At 46.0% G+C, this 21310-nt stretch overlaps 1 protein-coding gene across 4 annotated transcripts in view; it reads right to left on the bottom strand.

Moving 5' to 3' along the window:
* Window positions 1-10052: 10052 nt before the first annotated feature.
* Window positions 10053-21310, bottom strand: part of LOC113421149 (cell adhesion molecule CEACAM5-like) — a 50372-nt gene continuing 39114 nt past the window's right edge. For 2 of the 4 annotated variants that reach the window (XM_087971150.1, XM_087971154.1), the window contains 4 exons: window positions 18226-18349; window positions 15552-15604; window positions 13751-13779; window positions 10053-12164 (listed from right to left, as the gene is read on the bottom strand). In XM_087971150.1, the coding sequence (XP_087827276.1) occupies window positions 12042-12164; window positions 13751-13779; window positions 15552-15604; window positions 18226-18349 (329 nt within the window). In that variant the 3' untranslated portion in view covers window positions 10053-12041. The remainder of the gene's footprint in view (window positions 12165-13750; window positions 13780-15551; window positions 15605-18225; window positions 18350-21310) is intronic. The other 2 variants (XM_087971153.1, XM_087971151.1) reach the window with 2 other exon arrangements.

Here is a 21310-nt window from a genome sequence, read left to right on the forward strand (position 1 = left end):
GCCCAAGCGGGAGACCCTACACCATTTCTGACAAATGGCAGTCCAGTCTCTCCTTGAAAGTCTCAAGTGATGGCGCTCCCACAACTTCCGAAGGGAAATTCTGTTCCATTGGTTGATTGTTCTCCCTGTCAGAAAGTTGAATCTCTCCTTGTTCAGTTTCCATCCATTATTCCTTGTCTGGCCTTCAAGTGCCTTGGAGAATAGCTTGACCCCTTCCTCCTCCCTGTGGCAGCCCCTCAAATACTGGAAGACCGCTATCATGTCTCCCCTGGTCCTTCTCTTTACTAGACTAGCCAAGCCCAGTTCCTGCAACCGTTTGTTGTATGTTTTAGCCTCCAGTCCCCTAATCTTCTTCGTTGCTCTTTTCTGTACTCTTTCCTGAGTCTCAACATCTTTTTTACATCGCGGCGACCAAAACGTGGCGACCAAAACTTGGAATCAAAGGAAGTTAAAAGTTCTACAAAATGGGCCACTAAAGAAATTCGCCAGGATGGAAGCACAGAACACCGAATCCTTGCCCCATTCCGGGAACAGGAGAGAGAGGGAAACAGGAAGCTGAGGGGAAAAATAAAGATTATCATAAAGGTAGAACACACCCTGTCATCCTTCACCTGCAAAGAAACAAGAGTGAATAGTTTGGATCAAAATTTACTGATTCATCGTACCAAAGGAAACCATCAACGTCAATGGAAAATGATGGGTGGAAATGATGGGTGTGATATTCCCGAAAAAAATAGGGACATTTCTCTTGGCTTCAAGGCCACCAATTTCTCCATTCCTTCCCCTTCTAAACAGCCCTAAAATTTATGTACAGTAATTGGAAAGGACAGATTTGCGAAGGTTGGGCTCTTATCCTTGAAGGGCCTTGCTCTGCCTTATTTAATTATCCATTATTTGTATCTCACCTTTATTATTTTTATAAATTACTCAAGGTGGTGAACATACCCAAACACACCTTTTTTCCTATTTTTCCCCCAACACAACAACCCTGTGAAGTGGGTTAGACTGAGAGAGAGGGACTGGCCCAAAGTCACCCAGCCGGCTTTCATGGCTGAGGTGGGACAAGAACTCCCAGGTGATGGGCCCAAAGCCCCTCAGGTGGCTTTCATGGCTGAGGTGGGACTAGAACTCCCAGGTGATGGGCCCAAAGTCCCTCAGGTGGCTTTCATGGCTGAGGTGGGACTAGAACTCCCAGGTGATGGGCCCAAAGTCCCTCAGGTGGCTTTCATGGCTGAGGTGGGACTAGAACTCCCAGGTGATGGGCCCAAAGTCCCTCAGGTGGCTTTCATGGCAGAGGTGGGACTAGAACTCCCAGGTGATGGGCCCAAAGCCCCTCAGGTGGCTTTCATGGCTGAGGTGGGACTAGAACTCCCAGGTGATGGGCCCAAAGCCCCTCAGGTGGCTTTCATGGCTGAGGTGGGACTAGAACTCCCAGGTGATGGGCCCAAAGGTGGCTTTCATGGCTGAGGTGGGACTAGAACTCCCAGGTGATGGGCCCAAAGTCCCTCAGGTGGCTTTCATGGCTGAGGTGGGACAAGAACTCCCAGGTGATGGGCCCAAAGTCCCTCAGGTGGCTTTCATGGCTGAGGTGGGACTAGAACTCCCAGGTGATGGGCCCAAAGTCCCTCAGGTGGCTTTCATGGCTGAGGTGGGACTAGAACTCCCAGGTGATGGGCCCAAAGTCCCTCAGGTGGCTTTCATGGCTGAGGTGGGACTAGAACTCACCATCCCCCGGTTTCCAGGCTTGTCCCTTCATTGCTACTTCAGACTGGGTCTTTAAATCGTAATCTTAAACTTAAACCTTCTAGCTTAGAGTGTTTTAATTTAGCCAGATGAGACCATCTGAAAAAACAAAACAAAACCCAACAACAATCCTTCTTTGTATTGCATGCAGAAAACATGAATCACAAAAAACTGGCACCTTTGGAATCCTTTAGATCCCATGATTCAAATAAAATATTTGCAGGGTGTGAGGACACCGGTAGAGCCAGAGTTCATGACTGTGGATACATTTCCTCGTGGGCTTTTATGACCAACGATATTCATTGTCTGTTCTAAAAATAGCCAGGTTGGTGAAATCAGTTCCTTGCTATGTAGAACTAGGCAGAAACTGAAACCAGGTGAGAAGGTGGGGAAGGGGAGAGGAAGAGAAGAGGGAAAAGGAGGCAAGAAAAAGAGAAGAAGAAAAAGAGAAGAGGAAGAGAAGAATTTAGAATTTAGAATAACAGAGTTGGGAGGGACCTTGGAGGTCTTCTAGTCCAACCTCCTGCCTAGGCAGGAGACCCCCCTGCCATTTCAGACCAATGGTCATCCAACCTCTTCTTAAAAACCTCCAGTGTTGGAGCGTTTACAACTTCTGGAGGCAAGTTGTTCCACGGGTTAATTGTTTTAAGTGTCAGGGAGTTTCTCCTTGGTTCTAAGAAGAAACAAGAAAGAGAAAAGGAGAGGAGAAAGAAGAGAAGAGACGACAAAGAGAAAAGTAGGGGAGAGGAAGGGAAGGGAAGAGAGGAGAAAGAAGAGAAGAGAGGGGAAGAGAAAAGAAGAGAGGAGAAGATAAGAGGTGAGGGATGGGGACAGGAGAGAGGAGAGGAGAGGAGAGAAAAGAGAAGAGGGGAAGGGAGAAGAGAGGAAGAAAGAAGAGAAAACAAAAGAAGAAAAGAAGAAGGGAGGGGAGAAGAGAGGAGAGGAGAAAAGAAGGAGAGGACAGGAGAAGAGAAAGGAAGAGAAGACAAGAGGAGGCGAGGGGAGGGAAGAGGAGAAGAGAAAAGAAGAGAAAAGAAGAAAAGAAGGGAGGGGAGAGGAGAGGAAGAAAGAAGAGAAGAGAGGAGAAAAGAGAAGAGAGGGGAAGAGAAAGAAGAGAGGAGAAGATAAGAGGCGAGGGTGGGGACAGGAGAGAGGAGAGAAAAGAGAAGACGGAAAGGGAGAAGAGAGGAAGAAAGAAGAGAAGAGAAAAGGAGAAGGGAGGGGAGAAGAGAGGAGAAAAGGAGAGGACAGGAGGAGAGAAAGGAAGAGAAGACAAGAGGAGGCGAGGGGAGGGAAGAGAAAAGAAGAGAAAAGAAGAAAAGAGAAGAAGGGAGGGGAGAGGAGAGGAAGAAAGAAGAGAAGAGAGGAGAAAAGAAGAGGGGAGAGGAGAAGAGAAAAGAAAAAGAGGAGAGGAGAAGAGAAGAGAAAAGAAGAAGAGGAGAAGAGAAGAGGAATTGCTGTTGAATTAGCCTTAGGAAGGAACAAGTGAAGGAGAAAAAGGAATTTATGCGCTTGCTTTTTCCACACAGGGCGCTTCACCCACAAGGTCAGGTTAATGCATAATCAGCTACCCTTGCAACCTGTGGCCTTCCCAGCCTGGAATGAGGCCGCGGCTCTTGTAGCCAACACAGTTCTCAGAAGCTTCAAAAAGCGCTGAGGTTTAAGGTCTCTTTCTCTCTCTGCAGGCTGATGAGTCGAGAAAGACCCCCCACCAAAGGAAGAGGGGCAGGGGAGGAGAAGGAAAAAGCCAGCACCCCCAGTGGGAGATGCTTAGGGCGTTGCTTAGAAGGGGGGGAAAAAGAAGAAGAAGAACAGAATTGCTACCCTTTGTACGTTGTCTCTGTTCCAAAGCTCCCGTAAAGGTCCTTTTCCTCAACAAATAGGGGTGGGGGTGTTTGGCTTTATTACTGCTTTACTACTGTTTTTAACACGGCAATGAAGAACGCCCCGAATTCATAGGGATGATAAAGCGATGGCCTGCCTTGGACAAACATTGTAAATCTCTTCCTTGTCCTGCGACTTGTCTCTTAAAAGCGGTGCCAGAGTTACTTCCCAAGATTTAACTGGGTAGGGGGATGCGTCATCATCAAGGGATTTTTTGGACTCCTAGCAACCACATCAAAATATATTTTTGTCGCCTGGCGCATTGGTTCCCCCTAACTGGGTTCTTTAGCACAGGGGTCCCCAACCACCGGTCCGCGGACCGGTACCGGTCCGCGGAACAACTCCTACCGGTCGCGGCTTGCAGGCGCCGCCATTTTTTTCATGAAAAAGTGCTTCCGGTGAGCTTTTCCGGGAAAGCTCACCGGAAGCACGCTTTCATCAAAAAGATGGCGGCGCAGCGCTTCTGGTGAGCTTTTCTGGGTAGAAAGCCATTTCTACCCGGAAAAGCTCACCGAGCGCATGCGCCACCATCTTTTTTGATGAAAACGTGCTTCCGGTGAGGTCACCGGAAGCACTTTTTCATCAAAAAGATGGCGGCGCCCAGCTGATGCCGGTACCGGGCGCGGCGTCAAAAGGTTGGGGATCACTGCTTTAGCAGATTCACAGAGTTGGAAGGGACCTTGTAGGTCATCCAGTCCAACCCCCCACCCCCAGCAGGAGACACTACACCATTTCTGATAGGTGGTGGTCTTGGTCTCTTCTTGAAAGCTTCCAGGGATGAAGCTCCTACAACTTCTGAAGGCAACTTGTGTTGAGAGCCACTTTAATCTTTCTTTCTTTCTTTCTTTCTTTCTTTCTTTCTTTCTTTCTTTCTTTCTTTCTTTCTTTCTTTCTTTCTTTCTTTTTCTTTCTTTCTTTTTCTTTCTTTCTTTCTTTCTCTTTCTTTCTCTCTCTCTCTCTCTCTCTCTCTCTCTCTTTTCCCCCCATAAAATTGGGTGTGACTCACTTAACAATCGTTTAGCAACGGGAATTTGGGTTGTCAGTCAAGGATTATCTGTAACTCCGGAGCAGATTTTTTTGAGGAGACTATGACAAATCCAGCACTCAAGAGACAGATGTTTGTCATGGCCCTCGTGTTCGTCTAAAACACGTCTCTTTTTCGTGCCTCTTTTTTGGGATTTGGGGTGGGTGGGTCCCTTAATAAAACACCCCCACCAAAGCCGACCCCAAAGCCCGAAGCCTGCCCACCCTCTCTTTAAATAGGTCCTTCCAACACGACAGATGGAGGGGCCGGAGGTCAACTAGCACTTTCTAAAATTACCTCCTTCTTCTCTTTACATTCAACAGCAGAGGCCGCCTTCAGAGCTAACCTATTTTAGAAATCCAAAGTGTGCTGCCCCCAAACCCACTCTCCCCAAAAACAGGGAGGGGGGGGGAAGTATGCATATGCTTCCTTGTCCCAATTTATCAAGGAGAGCTTCCATTTTCTCATCGCCCCCTCCCCCCCGCTTGGTTCGATTGCCTTGCAAAGTCTTAACGTTAAGGGTTTCCTAGTGTGAGTTCAGATTCCTTGGCTGTGTGTGTGTGTGTGTGTAGGGGGGTCCATCCAGAAATTAAATTTCCAAGTGGGAGGCATTGCCGCCGTTATTTGCAGAAGCCACGGTGCCACGAGCAACCTGCTGCTTTGCACATCATGTTGGTAGAGACAATGTTTTACAGATTTACAGATGGACAGAGTTGGAAGGGACCTTGTAGGTCATTTAGTCCAACCCTCCTGCCCCCAAGCAGGAGACCCTACACCATTTCTGACAGGGCAGTCCAGTCTCCTCTTGAAAGCTTCCAGGGATGAAGCTCCCGCAACTTCCGAAGCCAACTTCTATCAAAAAATTTCTTATTTCCAGATTGAAACTCTCCTTGTTCCGTTTCCAACCATTATTCCGTTGTTGTTGTTTTTTAACGATGGGATATTTATGGCAGGAAGGTTTTCTTTTCCTAGTGATGTTGGGGACAAAAATATCCCTGTCTCTTCTCCCTTTTTAATCAAAGGCCCCTGTCAGCTCTGTTGGACTACAACTGCCATCGTCCCCAGCCAGCAACATTTTCTCCCAACTTCGGCCAGGCGTGGAAAAAAAATCTCCGAAAAGTTGCAGAGGGGTCAATTCTCACATCTCCCTAATTTTGTGTGTGTGTAGTGGTGGTGGTGAGGAAATCAATCAATCAGAAGAGAGCAGGAATGGACCTTGGAGGTCATCTAGTCCAACCCCTTCTCAAGCAGGAGGCCCTATACAATCTCAGACAAGTGACTGTCCAGTCTTTTCTTAAAAGCCTGCAGTGATGGGAGTACCCCAAAAAATTCTGGAGGCTCCATTGTTCCACTGGTTGACTGTCCTCACTTATTCATGGGATTAAAAATGCTCCAAGGAACATGGGCTATGAACTGTGTTATGCACCATGATTGGATGATAATGGCCTGCGTCTCATCGCCAGCCTGCAATGGAAGCATTTTAAAACTGCTGTTTAGCTGTCCAGATTTTAATATTTTCCTCTGCTGGCTTTCTCTTGTTGATACTGATGGCACAAACAGGGTCCAACATATCTCCGTCCTTAGTGCAGGTAGTCCTTGAGTTATAGATTTCTGTTCCTTGAGCCCCAGATTTCTGTTCCTAAGCGAGACAGCGGTGAAGTAAACTTCGCCCCGTTTTAGGATCTTTCCTGCCATGCTCGTTATGCAAATCACTGCCTGTGTTAGTGACACGTTGTTAAGTGGAACTGGCTTCCCCATTCACTTTGCTTGTCAGAAGGTTGCAACTCTAGGGCACTGCAACCATCATAAATATGAGCCAGTTGCCAAGGATCTGAATTTTGATCACAGGACCGTGGAGATGCTGCAATGGTTATTGGGGGGGAATTCAAATTTTGCAACAACCGGTTCTGTGGGTGTGGCTAGGTGGGCGTGGTTAGGTGGGCATGGCCATGTAACTGGGTGTTGTGGTTAGCCGGCAGCAGGTGCGGACAGCTGAGGAGAGCGAGGACTCAGATGAGGGGCCAGGACCATTAGGGAGTGTACTGCTGCCTTCAGAGATTGTGGGGGCTGGCAGCAGCGATGAGGAGGTTCCCGAGGAGCCTGTGCCAAGTGCGCGTGCACACAGGATTGCTCATAGGAACGAGCAGCTGCAACAACACGGGCGACTTGGGAGTAAGGCTGCAAGGTAATGGCCCCTCCTTCAAGAAGATAAAAGCCAGCTGTGAAACGAACGTACTTTGCAGAAGGCAAAGACGTTTTGAAACTCCAGCCTCGTGGATATTCCAGTATCCTGAGTTTGTATTTGAAGATTCTTATTTTGCAAATTATTTCTTGCCTGTTATCTTTTTTTTTGCAAGTCTCGCACAGTTTGGCAAGGCTTGTGCTTATCACAGCTAATTATTTTGTAAAAGCGTTCCAAGGTTTCTGTTCCTTTTGGATGGTGTTTGATTTGTTGGGAAAAGGTGTGGGTCAGAACACTGGGTGGGCATGGCTTCTTCCTCTTCTTTTGCAGCAATCCACCCACCTCCCCGTTTTTGGGCCTTCTGGGCCTCAGGAAAGCCTCCTGGTGGGGGTGTTTTTGCTCCCAGGAAGCTACCCTGAGGCTCAGGAAGGAAAAAAAAAACAACTAAGCATGGGGGGACGGCATGCAGCAACCCCCTCCTGCACTCTGTTTTTGGGGCCTTCTGTGCCTCAAGGGAGTCTCCTGGGGGGTATTTTTGCTCCCAGGAGGCTTCCCTGGGGCCCAGGAAGGCAAAAAATGGAGGTGGGGCAGGGGGTGCTGTGCCCCCCTTCATTTTTTGCCCTCCTGGGCTTCAGGGAAGCCACCTGGGTGAAGCAGTAAGACAGTGAAGGGAATCCCTGCACAGTTGATCATAGGAACAGCTGATCGTCAGGGGAAAAAAACAAATACCTTAAGGTGTGTGACTGGGCGCGGGAGAACGCAGTCAGCGATATCGGGCATGTGCGCAATGTTGCGCATGCACGATAAGGACTGACTGGGCGGGGAGGCGAGAAGTGGGTGGAGAGGGGCGGGGCCAGCCAGGGGCCACGGTTTGCCAGTTCTCTGAACTGCACTGAATCATAACAACCGGTTCGATAGAACCGTTCCGAACCGGTAGAATCCCACCCCTGATGGTTATAAGTGTGAAAACCGGTCATTAAGCCGCTTTTTTCAGTGCCGTTCTAACTTCTGAAGAGTCATACTGGCTTTGGTGTTGGAGGCACCGAGGCACTTATGGGGTGAAAATATTAGCTGGTGACATCACTGTTGCCCAGGGGGATGCCCGGTTGGGGGCTCGTTTCATGTCCCTCTTAGGTTTCCTACCAAAAGGGATATCCATCTATGTAGTTTCGGCCGCCTGTTTTCCAAACTGTTGAGTTGGCAGGAGCTGGAGTGAATGACAGGAACTCGCCCCGTCACACAGCAGCAACTGGGTCTCAAACGCGGGCTTGCCGATTGTCAACCTGGTGTCCAAACACGTGAACCACCGCGTTACCCCAATAATCATCAAATGAATGGTTGTAAGCTGAGGACTACCTGGGTTAGGGTTCGTTTTACAGCAAAAGATTCATGTCTTTCATATTTATATCTGTACCGAAGAGAGTCAGAGGTTCTTCTTTATCTATATTTATCTCCCTTTTCTTTTTCTGCACAGCCATCCGCCCTGGGGGATCTGATCCAACAATATTCTCATGAAAATATGGACATGGTTGTAAAATATAGCAAAGCAGCCCCATCTCAGGAATCAAGCCCTGATTGAATGGGAAGACCCACAGCTAATTAAGGTTTATGTGAATAATCTTGGTCTAGTGGTTAAGACACGAGGCTAGAAAGTTGGAAAAGGGAGTTCTGGTCTCTTTTAAACCATGAAAGATGGCTGGGTGGCTTTGGGCCAATCACATGGAGATGGAGCGTTCTAGTCCCGCCTTAGCCATGAAAGCCGGCTTGATGACTTTGGGCCAATCCCACGGAGATGGGGAGTTCTAGTCCCGCACTGGGCATGAAAGTCAGCTGGATAACTTTGAGCCAATCACCAGGAGACAGTGAGTTCTAGTCCCACCTTAGCCATGAAAGCCGGCCGGGTGATTTTGGGCCAGTGCCTTTCTCTCAGCCCACCTCACAGGGTTGCTGTTTGTGGGGAAAATAGGAGGAGGGAGGTACGTTGGATATATGTGCTGCCTTGAATTATTTGTAAACTAACAAAAATGAAATACAAATAAAGAAATAAACAAAATGTGGAAGGATCACAAACATTCTGTGTACCGCCCAGACTGCAGAGAAACTGCTTAATTATACACTGCAGGATAATTATGGTGTACCGTGTAAGTGTTTAGGTATGTAAGGAGTTACTGTTATCGGAAAGAACCGTGGCCTTTTAAATAACCCTGTCAGAACTTGTGCCTGCTGAAGGCCTAGAACGGTCTCCCATCACCCACCCTCAAAGATTTGTGACTTACCAAGTTGAATGCAAGCCACTATATATACACATTAACATTTCTGATCACTTGGTAACCTCCGATAACAATTTCCTCCTTGCAACGGTTTTTTGCAGCCACCCCATGCATGCAATCCAAAGAGAGGAAGAAGCTATGCATTTCGGGAAAAATAGAATCTTCCCTCCCCCCCTCCCCCAATCTGTGGGATCCTTGATGCTGTCTGAGGTTGGTTGTTCTCTTGCAGACATTTCATTACTCGTAACACTGATGATGTTATCTAGTTGGGTCATGAAACGTCTGCCGGAAAATCACCAAGGTCAGAGAGCACCCACAGTCCTCCTCCTCCTCCTCTCTCAAACCCCACTCCCTTCTAGCACTGATGATGTTACCTAGTTGGGTCATGAAACGTCTGCCGGAAAATCACCAAGGTCAGAGAGCACCCACAGTCCTCCTCCTCCTCCTCTCTGCAAACCCCACTCCCTTCTAGCACTGATGATGTTACCTAGTTGGGTCATAAAATGTCTGCAGGAAAACCAAAGGTCAGAGAGCACCCACAGTCCTCCTCCTCCTCCTCCCTCAAACCCCACTCCCTTCTAGCACTGATGATGTTACCTAGTTGGGTCATGAAACGTCTGCCGGAAAACCACCAAGGTCAGAGAGCACCCACAGTCCTCCTCCTCCTCCTCCTCCTCCTCCTCTCTGCAAACCCCACTCCCTTCTAGCACTGATGATGTTACCTAGCTGGGTCATGAAACGTCTGCCGGAAAACAACCCAGCTCAGAGAGCACCAAGGACCCCCTCATTTCAACCCTAAATGACAAATATTCTCCTTTATTGCCTCCTTCCCAAATCCTACAAGGCAACAACAAACTTGATATGAACAATTGTTGGCTCCCCTGTAACAGAGAGCAATTCCGATTTTTTTCTTTTTCTTTTAAGGGCTGATGACATACAAACTCACCTCTTTTTCCCGTTTTATTTATTTTTTATTTAAATTAAAAAAAAAAAAGATATCCAGACACATCCATTGAAAAAAAGATCAGCTTAAAACCACGGCGAAACCACCTGCCAAGCCAAATACGACAATTAACACGAGGACTCTTGATGGGAATTCCTTTGCAGCTTCTTCTCTTTCCAGAAAAATAGGATGATAGATGGTTCCGTTTGGAGACCGGGGAACGTTAAACGCGACGTCCTTAGTCCAAAACACTGTGCCATTGTCCTCTTGCTCCAAGGCTGTGCAGCCACACCTGACAATTAGTTGTGAGGCCTAGGCTGTATGAGATGCTACCGTGCCAGGAAGGGAGAAGCTGATGGGGGGAGGAAAGAAACAGGGAAGGCAGAAGGAGTGGAGGGACTGAAGTGGCTGTCCTAACACCAAGCAGCAGATATTAAAAAAAATACATTTTTTCTTCTCTCCTGCTCCAGAACTTAAATGGCTTTGCATTTGGAGGCAAGACAGACTGGCTAATTCTAATACCATTTAATTGAAGCAGGCAGACTGCTTAACTGTTAGTAAAGGCAGTTGCTTTTTTCTCCAAAATGAGGAGACTCCCTTGGCTAAACACACCTTCTCTCCATGCTTGGTTGCCTTCAATGAGGCTGGCTTCCTTTCTGCCCAGCTCAAGCATTTTTTCGGCAGTGGGGGAAGTTAATCTAAACTTTTGAGCCCTGTATTTACAATTCTCCTACGCTGGCAGGTCATTTGAAAAGCTTCTTCTCATGGTAGCTCCATGCAACATCCCAAACTGTCCTACCAAGAGGGAAGAAGTCTGTCTGAAGAGCTGGGACCGGCCCAAAGAGATGGTGCTCCAAGGTTTTTCAAGTTCATTGTACACGTGTAGTGCATTGACAATAAACGTTTGATTTGATTTTTTGCAGGAAGTTCATCCAAAGTTCTGGAATTGTCAACAAACCCCCGAAGACATTTTCATCTGGCGCTCAAGAGTTCTGGAAAACCTCACTGGGAGAATTAAACCTCTGTCCGGTGCTTACCCTTTTCCTTCCCTCCTGCCCAGCAAATGCCAGTTTGCTGGAGAAAAAAAAGAAACCTGGGAAAAGTAATTTTTCAAACAGGGACCTCATTGCTCACGTCACTCTCTGGCTCTTTGACTGTTCTTCGTTTGTTTGTGTCTTCTGATTTGTGTAGCTGATCTGGAAAAAAACAAGGACGGTTCCAGAAGGAAAATCACAATGCCCTTTGTCGTTACCACCTCGCACCGCAACCTCCAGGAACAGAGGCCCAATTGATCTACCTATTGATTTAAAAATTGCAAAGGGATATTTGAGGATCTAGATAGAAGGAGCAGAGATCTGGCTGGGGAAAATCAGGTCTTCTGGCTTCTAAAAAACAGCGAAGACCAGCAGCACATCATATGCTTTCCCGAGGCAACGAGACCTTTAAAAAAAAAATATTTTTTTTGTTTTCCACGTGGCACGAAAAGCCCAGGAGGGTAGGAGCCACAGCTGGCTGGCAACACCAAACTCAAGTTTGCAAAACAAAACAACAAACAAAAAAAAGAAGGAACCGTTTTGGCACACTCAGGAATCACAGAGAGGACGAGAATGGGAGGGAAGGCCAATGAGAATGAAAATGCAACCTCCTGCCCTGTTCAGAGGGGTGAAACAGTCTCCCTGCTGCACACATGATAAAAATGCATGCGCCGGCTCTCCCACGAGGCTGCCAGCCCTTTCATTACATCCTGGAGAGAAACTCGGTGGTCGTTGCTGTTTTGCACCCAACTTTTGAGAGGCTGGGTGGCACCTGAACAGTAATGGATCACGTGGGAAGGGTTTTCTTCCCCTTCCTTTTGGGAGAAGATCTTTTTTATCCTTCCCTTCTTCCCCAGAAAAGCTCGCCACCGGAATCCAGCCGAAAGAGGAAGGAAGCAGAAGGGTTGGAGGGAAAGCTTCTGGGTTAAATAACCTCTCCCAGAGAAAGACCAATCCACAATCATTTTTTCTTGATTTCAGAATAAATGATCCCGCTGTCCAAAGGCCGGGGGGATTTTGAGAGTGGCTGAGAAGTGTTTTTTGTGTTGAAAGCTAGTGTTGAATATTGTATGTCTTCTTCACCCTGTAAAAGAGGACAGCGGATGGGAAGGGGAAGAGAAGGAAAGATTAGAACGCAGGACATAGAACAATAGAGACACAGACAACTAACTCTCTGTCTCTCTCTCTTTCTCTGTATCTCTCTGTCTCTGTCTCTGTCTGTCTTTCTGTATCTCTCTGTATCTCTGTCTCTCTTCCTCCTCTGTCTCTCTCTCTCTCCCTCTCCCCATTTCTCTCTATTTTTCTCTCTCTGTGTCTCTCTTCCTCTCCCTCCCCCTCTCTGTCTCTCTCTGTTTCTGCCTCTTTCTCTCTCTCTCTCAATCCTCAGGGTGAAAATCTGTGCAGAACTGCCTTGCATCGTCAGCTCTCCACCAAGGAAGAAACAAGAAACAGGAATAGCAACGATGACACAACCACATGTGCCTTTGGAGACAGATACCAAACAAGGCATGCAAACGTTAGTTCAGTGTTTTCACAGCAAACCCACTTCGCCCTTCCAACACGATTTGGGAAGCCCGAGAAGTCCATTTTAGAATACGCACCCAAAAACATGTAATTTGTCAAGCTATGATTTAAATACTCATGCTTTTCTATTTGAATTCTTTTTGCCTCTTGCCCCTGTTTTCTCTAGAGGTGTTATGGTCGTTCTGCTTGGATTCTGCTCATTTTAAGCATCATCACGCCTCCAATACTTGTGCCAAGTTAAAAGCACTGGAACCCAAAAAGAAAGTGGCAACTCTTCCTGCACTTGTAGGGGCCCAGAAAACTGGCACTAGAAATATCTATATAGTTTCCTAACAGTTTTTTTTCCCTGCAACAGCTTTGGAAATTCTCTGCAAGGGTTTTGTTTCACAACTGAATCTGGTTTTCTTAAAACTCTTCTTGGTGGCCAACAACTGACTATACTACAGAAATATTTAACTTACCCAAACTTACCCATGAGTCAAAAAATAAAGGGCCCTCTTGATTGTCTGAACTGGCACTATACTTTACTCACCTTGGGGAGAACTGCTTGGGTTCCTGAGTCTTTAGAATCCATGAAGGTTATGATGACCCAGGGAATAATTGATATTAACGATATAATAATAATACAATAATATGATGCCCCTTCGTAGCAACTTGGTCTACAGAATACAGCAAGTTCTTATTGGGCTTTTGTTTTATTTGGTTTTCAAATAATCTGGAGATATGCACAGGCAATCCTTTGACCATCCCTAGACTTTCAGTCGTGATTGTGGTCTTTAAGTTGAATCAGGCCGGATTTTATGATAATTTTTATGATGGTCGTTAACTTTTTCCAAGGTTGTCGTAACTTTGAACTATCGTTAAACAAATGGGTATAACTTGAGGACTCCCTGTATGATTTCTTGCTGAAGTCTGTAGAACAAACTGCCATGGAAGAAAGGTAGCATGAATGAAATAGTGGGCCATTCTTAAACTGGCCCTTCATCTCTCTCTCTCTCTCTCTCTCTCTCCCTCTCTCACTCTCACTCTCTCTCAATATTGAAAATGGATTTTAAAGTTAGATCCCAATATTTCCAGTTTTCTAATTGACCTTCTTTCCACCTTGAAATCCGGACATGATAGAAATTATAAGTATTCCATTCTTACCGGTTTGGACTTGGTATCAGTGGCCTGGTCTGAAATGACAGAGACAAATAGGACACACAGAGAGAAAAACAATCAGGGAACTGGAATAAACAAAATTGCATCCATGCCCGTAATACACACCTACAGGCGTGGATTCTTGTCTGAAACCACACATGCTGGGCAAGGAAGTCTCTCCTGATTTAAGGGACATGGCAGGGCATGGGGAAAACATCAAGTTTCTCCTCTCCGTGCCAAGGTGATCTCCAACTAAATTCTTATTTTGTTTTCTGGATTATTATGTCCAACTAAAGGCCAGGGAAGGAAGAGCCATGATGGTCCAAGTCCCTTCTGGTGGAGTTCTTGATGCTCTCTTAAACTTGGTGGTTCCTGGGTAGAGTTGGGTCATGAAACAAGAAGATCATCAACCTCAGAGGGCATCGAGAAGTCCACCATTCAATCCCAAGCATCAGATTCGCTTCTGTTGAATGGTCCTTCCATATGAAACTCTTAAAAGAACTTCCAGATCATGGGAGATCAACGGAAGATCATTGTTGGTTTGACAAAAGGGACTGGAGATTTCTAGAATGGGAAATCTCCCATGGTTCAACTCACCTACCTTCCCTTCCTACCTGAATCCAGGTCCGGACCATCCAAGCCAATGCAGGGGTAGAACAAAGAGGCCAACAGCTTCCCCCCACCCCACATGCCTTCTTCATGCTTGTATCCATGTAGCAGAAGCTCAACGGAGACGAAGAACCATTTCTCCAAATGACCATCTGGCCTAATCTCACCACCTCTGGGGAGCTATGGGGGTTTCACCCATTCAGCCCACCGCCCCCCATGAAAGCTAAATGTAATATAGCAGCAGAAATCCCAGGTGATTCTGGTTTTAGGGCTAATTGAGGACAGAGGGAAAACCACAGAATGACAGGGGAGAAGAAGAGAGTTGAGCCTCAAGAAAAGCAGTAGCTTTTTCCAGAAACCAAGATGCCTGGAGTAAAATCAGGGATGGAAATGGGAGCCAGACCAGCTGGGAAAAAGCCCACCCCGTACCTAAAGAACATGCAGTAATTTCCCAGGATGCATTTGGGCTGTGGATGGAGACACCTACGTTCCTACACTCTGGCTTTTCAAGCAGTATTTCTCAACTGCCACCATTTAAAAACGCATGGACTCCAACTCCCAGAATCCCCCAGTCATGCAGGAATTTCCCCAGGATGCATTGGGGCTGTGGATGGAGAAACCTGTTCTTCTATGCTCCAAATCTACAGGAGTGTTTCTCAACCATTGGCATTTTAAGAGGTGTGGATGTCAACTCCCAGAATTCCCCAGCCAGCCAGGGGTCTCCAACCTTAGCAACTTTAAGACTTGTGGACTTCAAGTCCCAGAATTCTCCAGCCTCTCTTTTAACATTACCCCCACAACAACAGTCCTGTGAGGTAAGTTTGACCAAGAGAGGAAATGACCCAGAGTCACCCACCAAGTGTTCAGGTTCATGATGGACTTGAAACTTGGTTCATATCTTAACCCCTGTTTGGGCAAGAAGTCAGGCTAGAACAGAGGTCTCCAACCCTGGCAACTTTAAGACTTGTGGACTTCAACTCCCAGAAGGAACTCTGGGAGTTGAAGTCCACAAGTCTTAAAGTTGCCAAGCTTGGAGACCCCTGCTCTAAAGAATGCAGGAAAATCTCCTCCACCTTTTCTCCAGGGTTAGAGAGGCTCTCCTAAACCGTGAGGCGACGTGTTAGTAGCGGGGAGACCGTATCACAAATACAGGCATGCGTCACACAGATCCCGGCCCGGCCCAAGGGCTGATACTTACTGTGGCCGGGTGCCGAGGGTATGTTTCCATTGGATGCGTGCTGTTCCTTCTTCCTAAATAAACAGCAGATATGTGTGACCCCCAAACGAAGTGGGGATCCATTTCCCGACACAGGCAGCAAGTTATTTGGGGTCCTGCACTACTAACCTTCCCTCCCCAGGGGTGGGATTCAAATTTTTAACAACCGGTTCTGTGGGCGTGGCTTAGGTGGTGGGTGTGGCTTGGTGGTCATGTCATTGGCTGGGCATGGCCAACTCAACATCACTCACATCGAGGCATGCATCTCCTCGCCTGGCTTCTCATGACTGTGGGGATGCTGCAACAGTCGTAAGTGTGAAAAATGGTCATAAGTCACTTTTTTCAGTGCCATCGTAACTTTGAATGGTCACTCCACACAAGCAAAGTACCAGCAAAGGAGGGAAAAAAACTCCATTCCTGAGACAGGAAGTCTAGTCCTGCCAAGAATGTAATAAGGGTTAACTGAGAGGCAGTTTCTGTAAGCAACATCAGAATGTTTCCTTCCTGCCTTCCTTACAGGATTAGACCAGGAATTTCTTCTAACAACCGGTTCTCCGAACTGCTTAGAATGTTAACAACCGGTTCTAGCAAATAGGTGCGTACTGGTAGAATCCCACCCCTGTCCCTCCCCCAATTCTTAGAAATTCAACCCTTCCTGGCTGTTTATCTACACCACTTTTCATTTTGTCCTACTTTTATGGCATCTGTATTTGCAAAGGAAGCTTCTGCATGGAAGGAGTCCAAAAGGTCAAGAGGGCAGAAGCAGGATTGTGATGGAACAACTGATGCTTTGGTATACGGGCATGCCTCTGCCATCTTGCCAGTTTGAAGCTTCCCTGCAGACACTGAGCTTGCATTTTGCCCTGTTGGCCACTGGCCCCCTCCGGTCATTAAGCGAGGCATCATGTGATCGTGATTTGCAACCTTCCCTACCAGCTTCCTCATCGACTTTGCTTGTCAGAAACCAACTGGGAAGGTAGCAAATTATGGTCACAAGACCCCTGGATGCTGTCACCATCGATCGCATGACCACAGATCTCGAACACATGGCTACGGGGACGTTGTGATGGTCATAAGTGTGAGGACAGATGCTAAATGAATGATAATAAATTGAGGAGTACCTGAATTGTGGGCTGCAACTTACAGAGAAAGGCCAATTTTTTTTTCAAAGAAATTTCTCTGACATTGGTTTGAAGCTCAAACCGATGGGATGCAATATTTAAACGACAGATAAGTTGGACGGCCATGTGGGTTGGGAATTCTGGTCCCACCTAGGTGCCCTCCAGATGTGCTGTAACTACAACTCCCATAATTCCCAGCCCTCACAGCCAGCCTTTACTTATCTGCACGGCAGAAGATTGGTGTGAATAAAATGTTTGGTCGCTATTTCCTTGCCAATATCCCAAATGGTCATTTTGGCACCCTCCCTTATATTTCTCCCCTAATTTGACCTTCAAGCCTTTTCTTTCCAGTTAGGCTCTTTCAAATATTATAATTACTAATATTATTTTTTTAAAAAAACATGATTCATAAATTCTATGCAAACTGCTTAACTCCCCAGGAATCCAATGTCTTGACCTTTTATAATAGTTAAGACATCAGGAAAGACTCTGGTCTTTCCCAAAGATTAACTGGGACTATAACTCCCAGCATCCCCAGCCAGCACACCTGTTGGCTCATCCATGGGGATTATAGCTCCACATACCTGGAAGGCCTCAGAAATTGCAACGTTGATGTGTCCAGTTGAGGTTAGTCTGTTCTTATGGCCCATTGTGCTCCGGTCTGTTAGAAGTATTAGATCCAGCAATGGGCACTGAATCTAATCCCAGATCTACCAGGGATACTGGGATGTGGATACCTGCTCTGTTCCTTAGTGGATCCCATGGTTGTGGTCCGCCAGTGGCCTGTGGAGCATGGGCCAGTCCTGGAGTCTGGGGAGGGCTCAGACAAGGGATTTGCATCTGACACAGAGATGGGGCCATCTGAGAGTCATAGGCTGACTCCAGAGCCTCCAGAATCTGACATCAGCGAGGCAGAGGAACAGAGGGAGCCTGTTCCCAGTGCACGCTTGCACAGAGCTGCCAGAAGGCAAGAACAGTTAAGACAAAAGAGGTGACTCGGGAGTAAGGCTTGGAGATAATTGGCCCCTCCCATAAGACATCAAGGGGGAGCAAAGGGACATGAGCCTTTGCAGGAAGCAACTTTGTTCATTCCAGTCGGTTTAAACTCTGAAGCTTCGTGTTGACTTTGTGCTCCGTTTCGCCTTGTACAGCTAATTGGCAATTTAGTCATTGGCAGCATTTCAAGGGAGATAAAGGTGAGTGCTTATCAGCCTTATCCCGAAAGACTGCGGCAGACTTCTTTTGGGCTATTCATCAACTGTTTGGGACTCATTGTGGGCTGTGAGTGCATATTAGAACTGTTGTGCCCTGCCATTTGCCCCCTTAAGAGCTTCCAAAAGATTGTACCGGGAGAGATTCTGATCCAAGGTGAAGAAGGAGGAAAGAAAACAACCATTGGTGAGATTGGTGCCACCAGACCGTTAGAGTGCAAGTCCAAAGTTAAGTGAAACCGGGCACCCAGAGGAAGAAGGACCCAGAGAAGTTCGATAAGAGGATGCACCCAATTGGGAACGTCGACTCGGTGGGGGACTTACCAACAGGTAGCCTTGGTGCACAGGAAGTACACAACGATCACGCAAAGCACCACGCCAGCCACAGTACCGATAGTTGTTCCAGCAATGGCTGCAGGCGACATACGGGACTGTATCGAACTCTCATCTGTCAGAGAAGACATGTGAAGGAAACAGAAAGGAAGACTCCAATATTTAGTTGTTTGGAAACATTTTTACTCCTTCTCAGTCGGAATGGGTAAATGACCGTGATGTCAGGGCCCCTAAACTTGTACCAGCTTTTCGCTCTAAATATCCTGACAAACCTTGATGTACTTTTGTATATTTAGCTTTATCTGGAATGTTCATTTTCCTGTTATTTTCCTATCTTCTCTTTTCCGAGGTCTAACGCCTCTTTTGCAGGAGGGCAGAATGTCAGCCTCCAAGAATTCTTCCTGGCATCTTTTACTGCTTGACTCTTGCCGGCTGCCATGGAAATGGGGAGATGGATAATTTGGGCTTCTTGGGGAAAGGGCTGCTGGAGGTTGAAGTTGTGTGAACTGTAAAAGATGTGACGCTTTCCTGCTTTCTGTGCAAATGCAGCCACTTATCTTCCCTAGGCCAAGGCCAACCGTCTTGGCATACCAGATGTGTGAGACGCCACCTGAAGATGTCACCCACTTGACATTATACAACCCTCAGAGTGGATGTCCAGTTTGAACTGTTGGGGGAGGGGACTTGGGATAACTTTTAATATGTAATTTCTGCGCCTATTTGCCTCAGATCTTGCCTTTCTTTTGCTGCTATCTCTTCATAGCCAGTAAAAGTACTTTTCTCTATTTTAAATGAAGTCTAAGGTTTTCTTTCTTGGATTTTGAATCCAGCTGACATTAAGCAAGATCTGAGGCAAATAGGTGTGGTGGCCTCGTGGTGAAGCTAATCGCCTCGCGTTGGGAAAGTTGGGGGTTCGATTTCAGTGGAAGTCCTACCCTATGCCTGGTATTTTTTTATCTATTGATTTTATTTATTTATAATTTGCCAAACAGAAACAAAAACACAAATAATATAAAAAATAAAATGACAGGGACGATATGAAGTGAGCTCCACGGATGTCAATTTGTGACTAAAACTGTGAAAACGTGTAGCTGAGACAACTGAATCAGGTAGAGCATTCCAGACTTTGACAAATCTATTACAAAAATCATATTTCTTTACAGTCAAGTTTAGAATGGTTTACGCTGAGTTTAAAATGGTTGTTTTGCACATGTATTATTGCAATTAAAACAGGAAAAGTCATTTACAGGTAAAATATTACTCTGTACAATTTTGTATCTTCTGAACATGAAGCTAAGATGGGAACCCAACAGAATAACAAGAGTTGGGAAGGACCTTGGAGGTCTTCTAGTCCAACCAGCAGGAGACCCTATATCAAAGGTCTCCAAACTTGACCACTTTAAGTCTTGTGGAATTCAACTCCCAGGATTCTCCAGCCACAAGTCTTAAAGTTGCCAAGTTTGGAGACCTCTGCCCTGTAGCATTTCAGATAAATGGTTGTCCAATCTCTTCTTAAAAAACCTCCAGTGATGGAGTACCTACAACTTCTGAAGGCAAGTTGCTCCCCTGGTTAATTGTTCTCACTGTCATGAAAATTTCAGTGGAGCTGTAGCCCTTTGCACCTTTAAGAATAGACATTTCCCTAGTACTGTATACTGTTTCCCAAGCTTGGCTATTTTTAGGGATATGGACTTCAACTGCCAGAATTCTTATCAGCAGCCATGCTGGCAGTGGAATTCTGAGAGTTGAAGTGGACCTCTCCAGAAATGATCAAGGTTGGGAAACATTGCCTTGGTAGGAGAAAGAATAATATCAAAAGCTGTGGATGCTGACACAATCCCGTGTGTCAAAAAAAACAGCTTGTCACCTCAGCTTCCCACACCTGATTCAGCTTCTGAACACTGACACACAAGTAGAAGGTGTGACACCGCAGGGGATAACGTGGAGAATGATGGCTTTTGCCATACGTGCTCAAAACAATCTCAGTGAACACTTGGGTATGGAGGAGAGAAGGAATGCCATGACAACCTTATATAAAAGTTTACAGTCTAGATTCGCAAATGCTTATCAATTGGTAGTGCTAAAACAACACAACAAAGATTTCCACGGTGCAAGTGAAAAAGCATTTAATATCTATATGCTACTAAAGCTCCCTTTCCTGTAAGCTTTAACTGGGCAAAGCTGGGCAAATCACAGGACAAATAAATAATGGATGGAAACTGAACAAGGAGAGATTCAACCTGGGAATAAGGAGACATTTTCTCACAGTGAGAACCATCAACTAATCAGCTTGCCTTCGAAAGTTGTGGAAGCTTCATCACTTGAGAATTTCAAGAAAAGACTGGACTGACATCTAACAAAAATGGTGTAGTGTCTGCTTGGACGGGGGTTGGGCTAGATGACCTACAAGGTCCCTTCAAACTCGGTTAATCTGTATAATCTGTTGTTTTGATTCAAGCTACCTCAAATAAGCTCATTTACAGAATACATCCAAACTTTGGAACTCATGATTCTTATGGTATTAAAATTTTATAAAATATTTTATAACATAAAATGATCACCAAACAATTTATGACAAAAGGTAGGAGAAGAAGTGGCAGAACCAAGGGGTGGAGTCAAGAGAGGAATCAACCTAGCATCTCTATGCAGCCACAAATAGGCTGATCTAATTCTCTTGAATTCCTTTAACCCTTATCTGATGTCAAAATCAGGCTAACCTTTAGTTAAGAATACTCATGTGCATAAGCTGTTTAGTAAAAACATCCGTATAATTGGACCTTCACATCTAGATCAGATATTTCATGCCTGACACCTAATACAAATGTGTCGTAAAATATTTCCTGGTCTGACGCTGTGCTATACAATTCAACACTAGCTCTTTCCCAGGCAAATGCATCTCTGAACCTATCACAACCATTCAAGTAAAGATCGTACATCAGAAGTTCTGTCAAGGTTGAAGATACTGAGGAAGTTAGTAATGAAATATCTATGAAAGAATAAATTAGCAGGATGCAAATTGTGTAGTCTCTTTTAACATTATCCCCACAACAACAGTCCTGTGAGGTAAATTTTACCA

Source organism: Notechis scutatus, chromosome 8, assembly GCF_049901735.1.
Source record: "Notechis scutatus isolate UNSWTSFEM ecotype Mainland chromosome 8, rNotScu1.2, whole genome shotgun sequence".
In the NCBI taxonomy this organism is placed as follows: Eukaryota; Metazoa; Chordata; class Lepidosauria; order Squamata; family Elapidae; genus Notechis; species Notechis scutatus.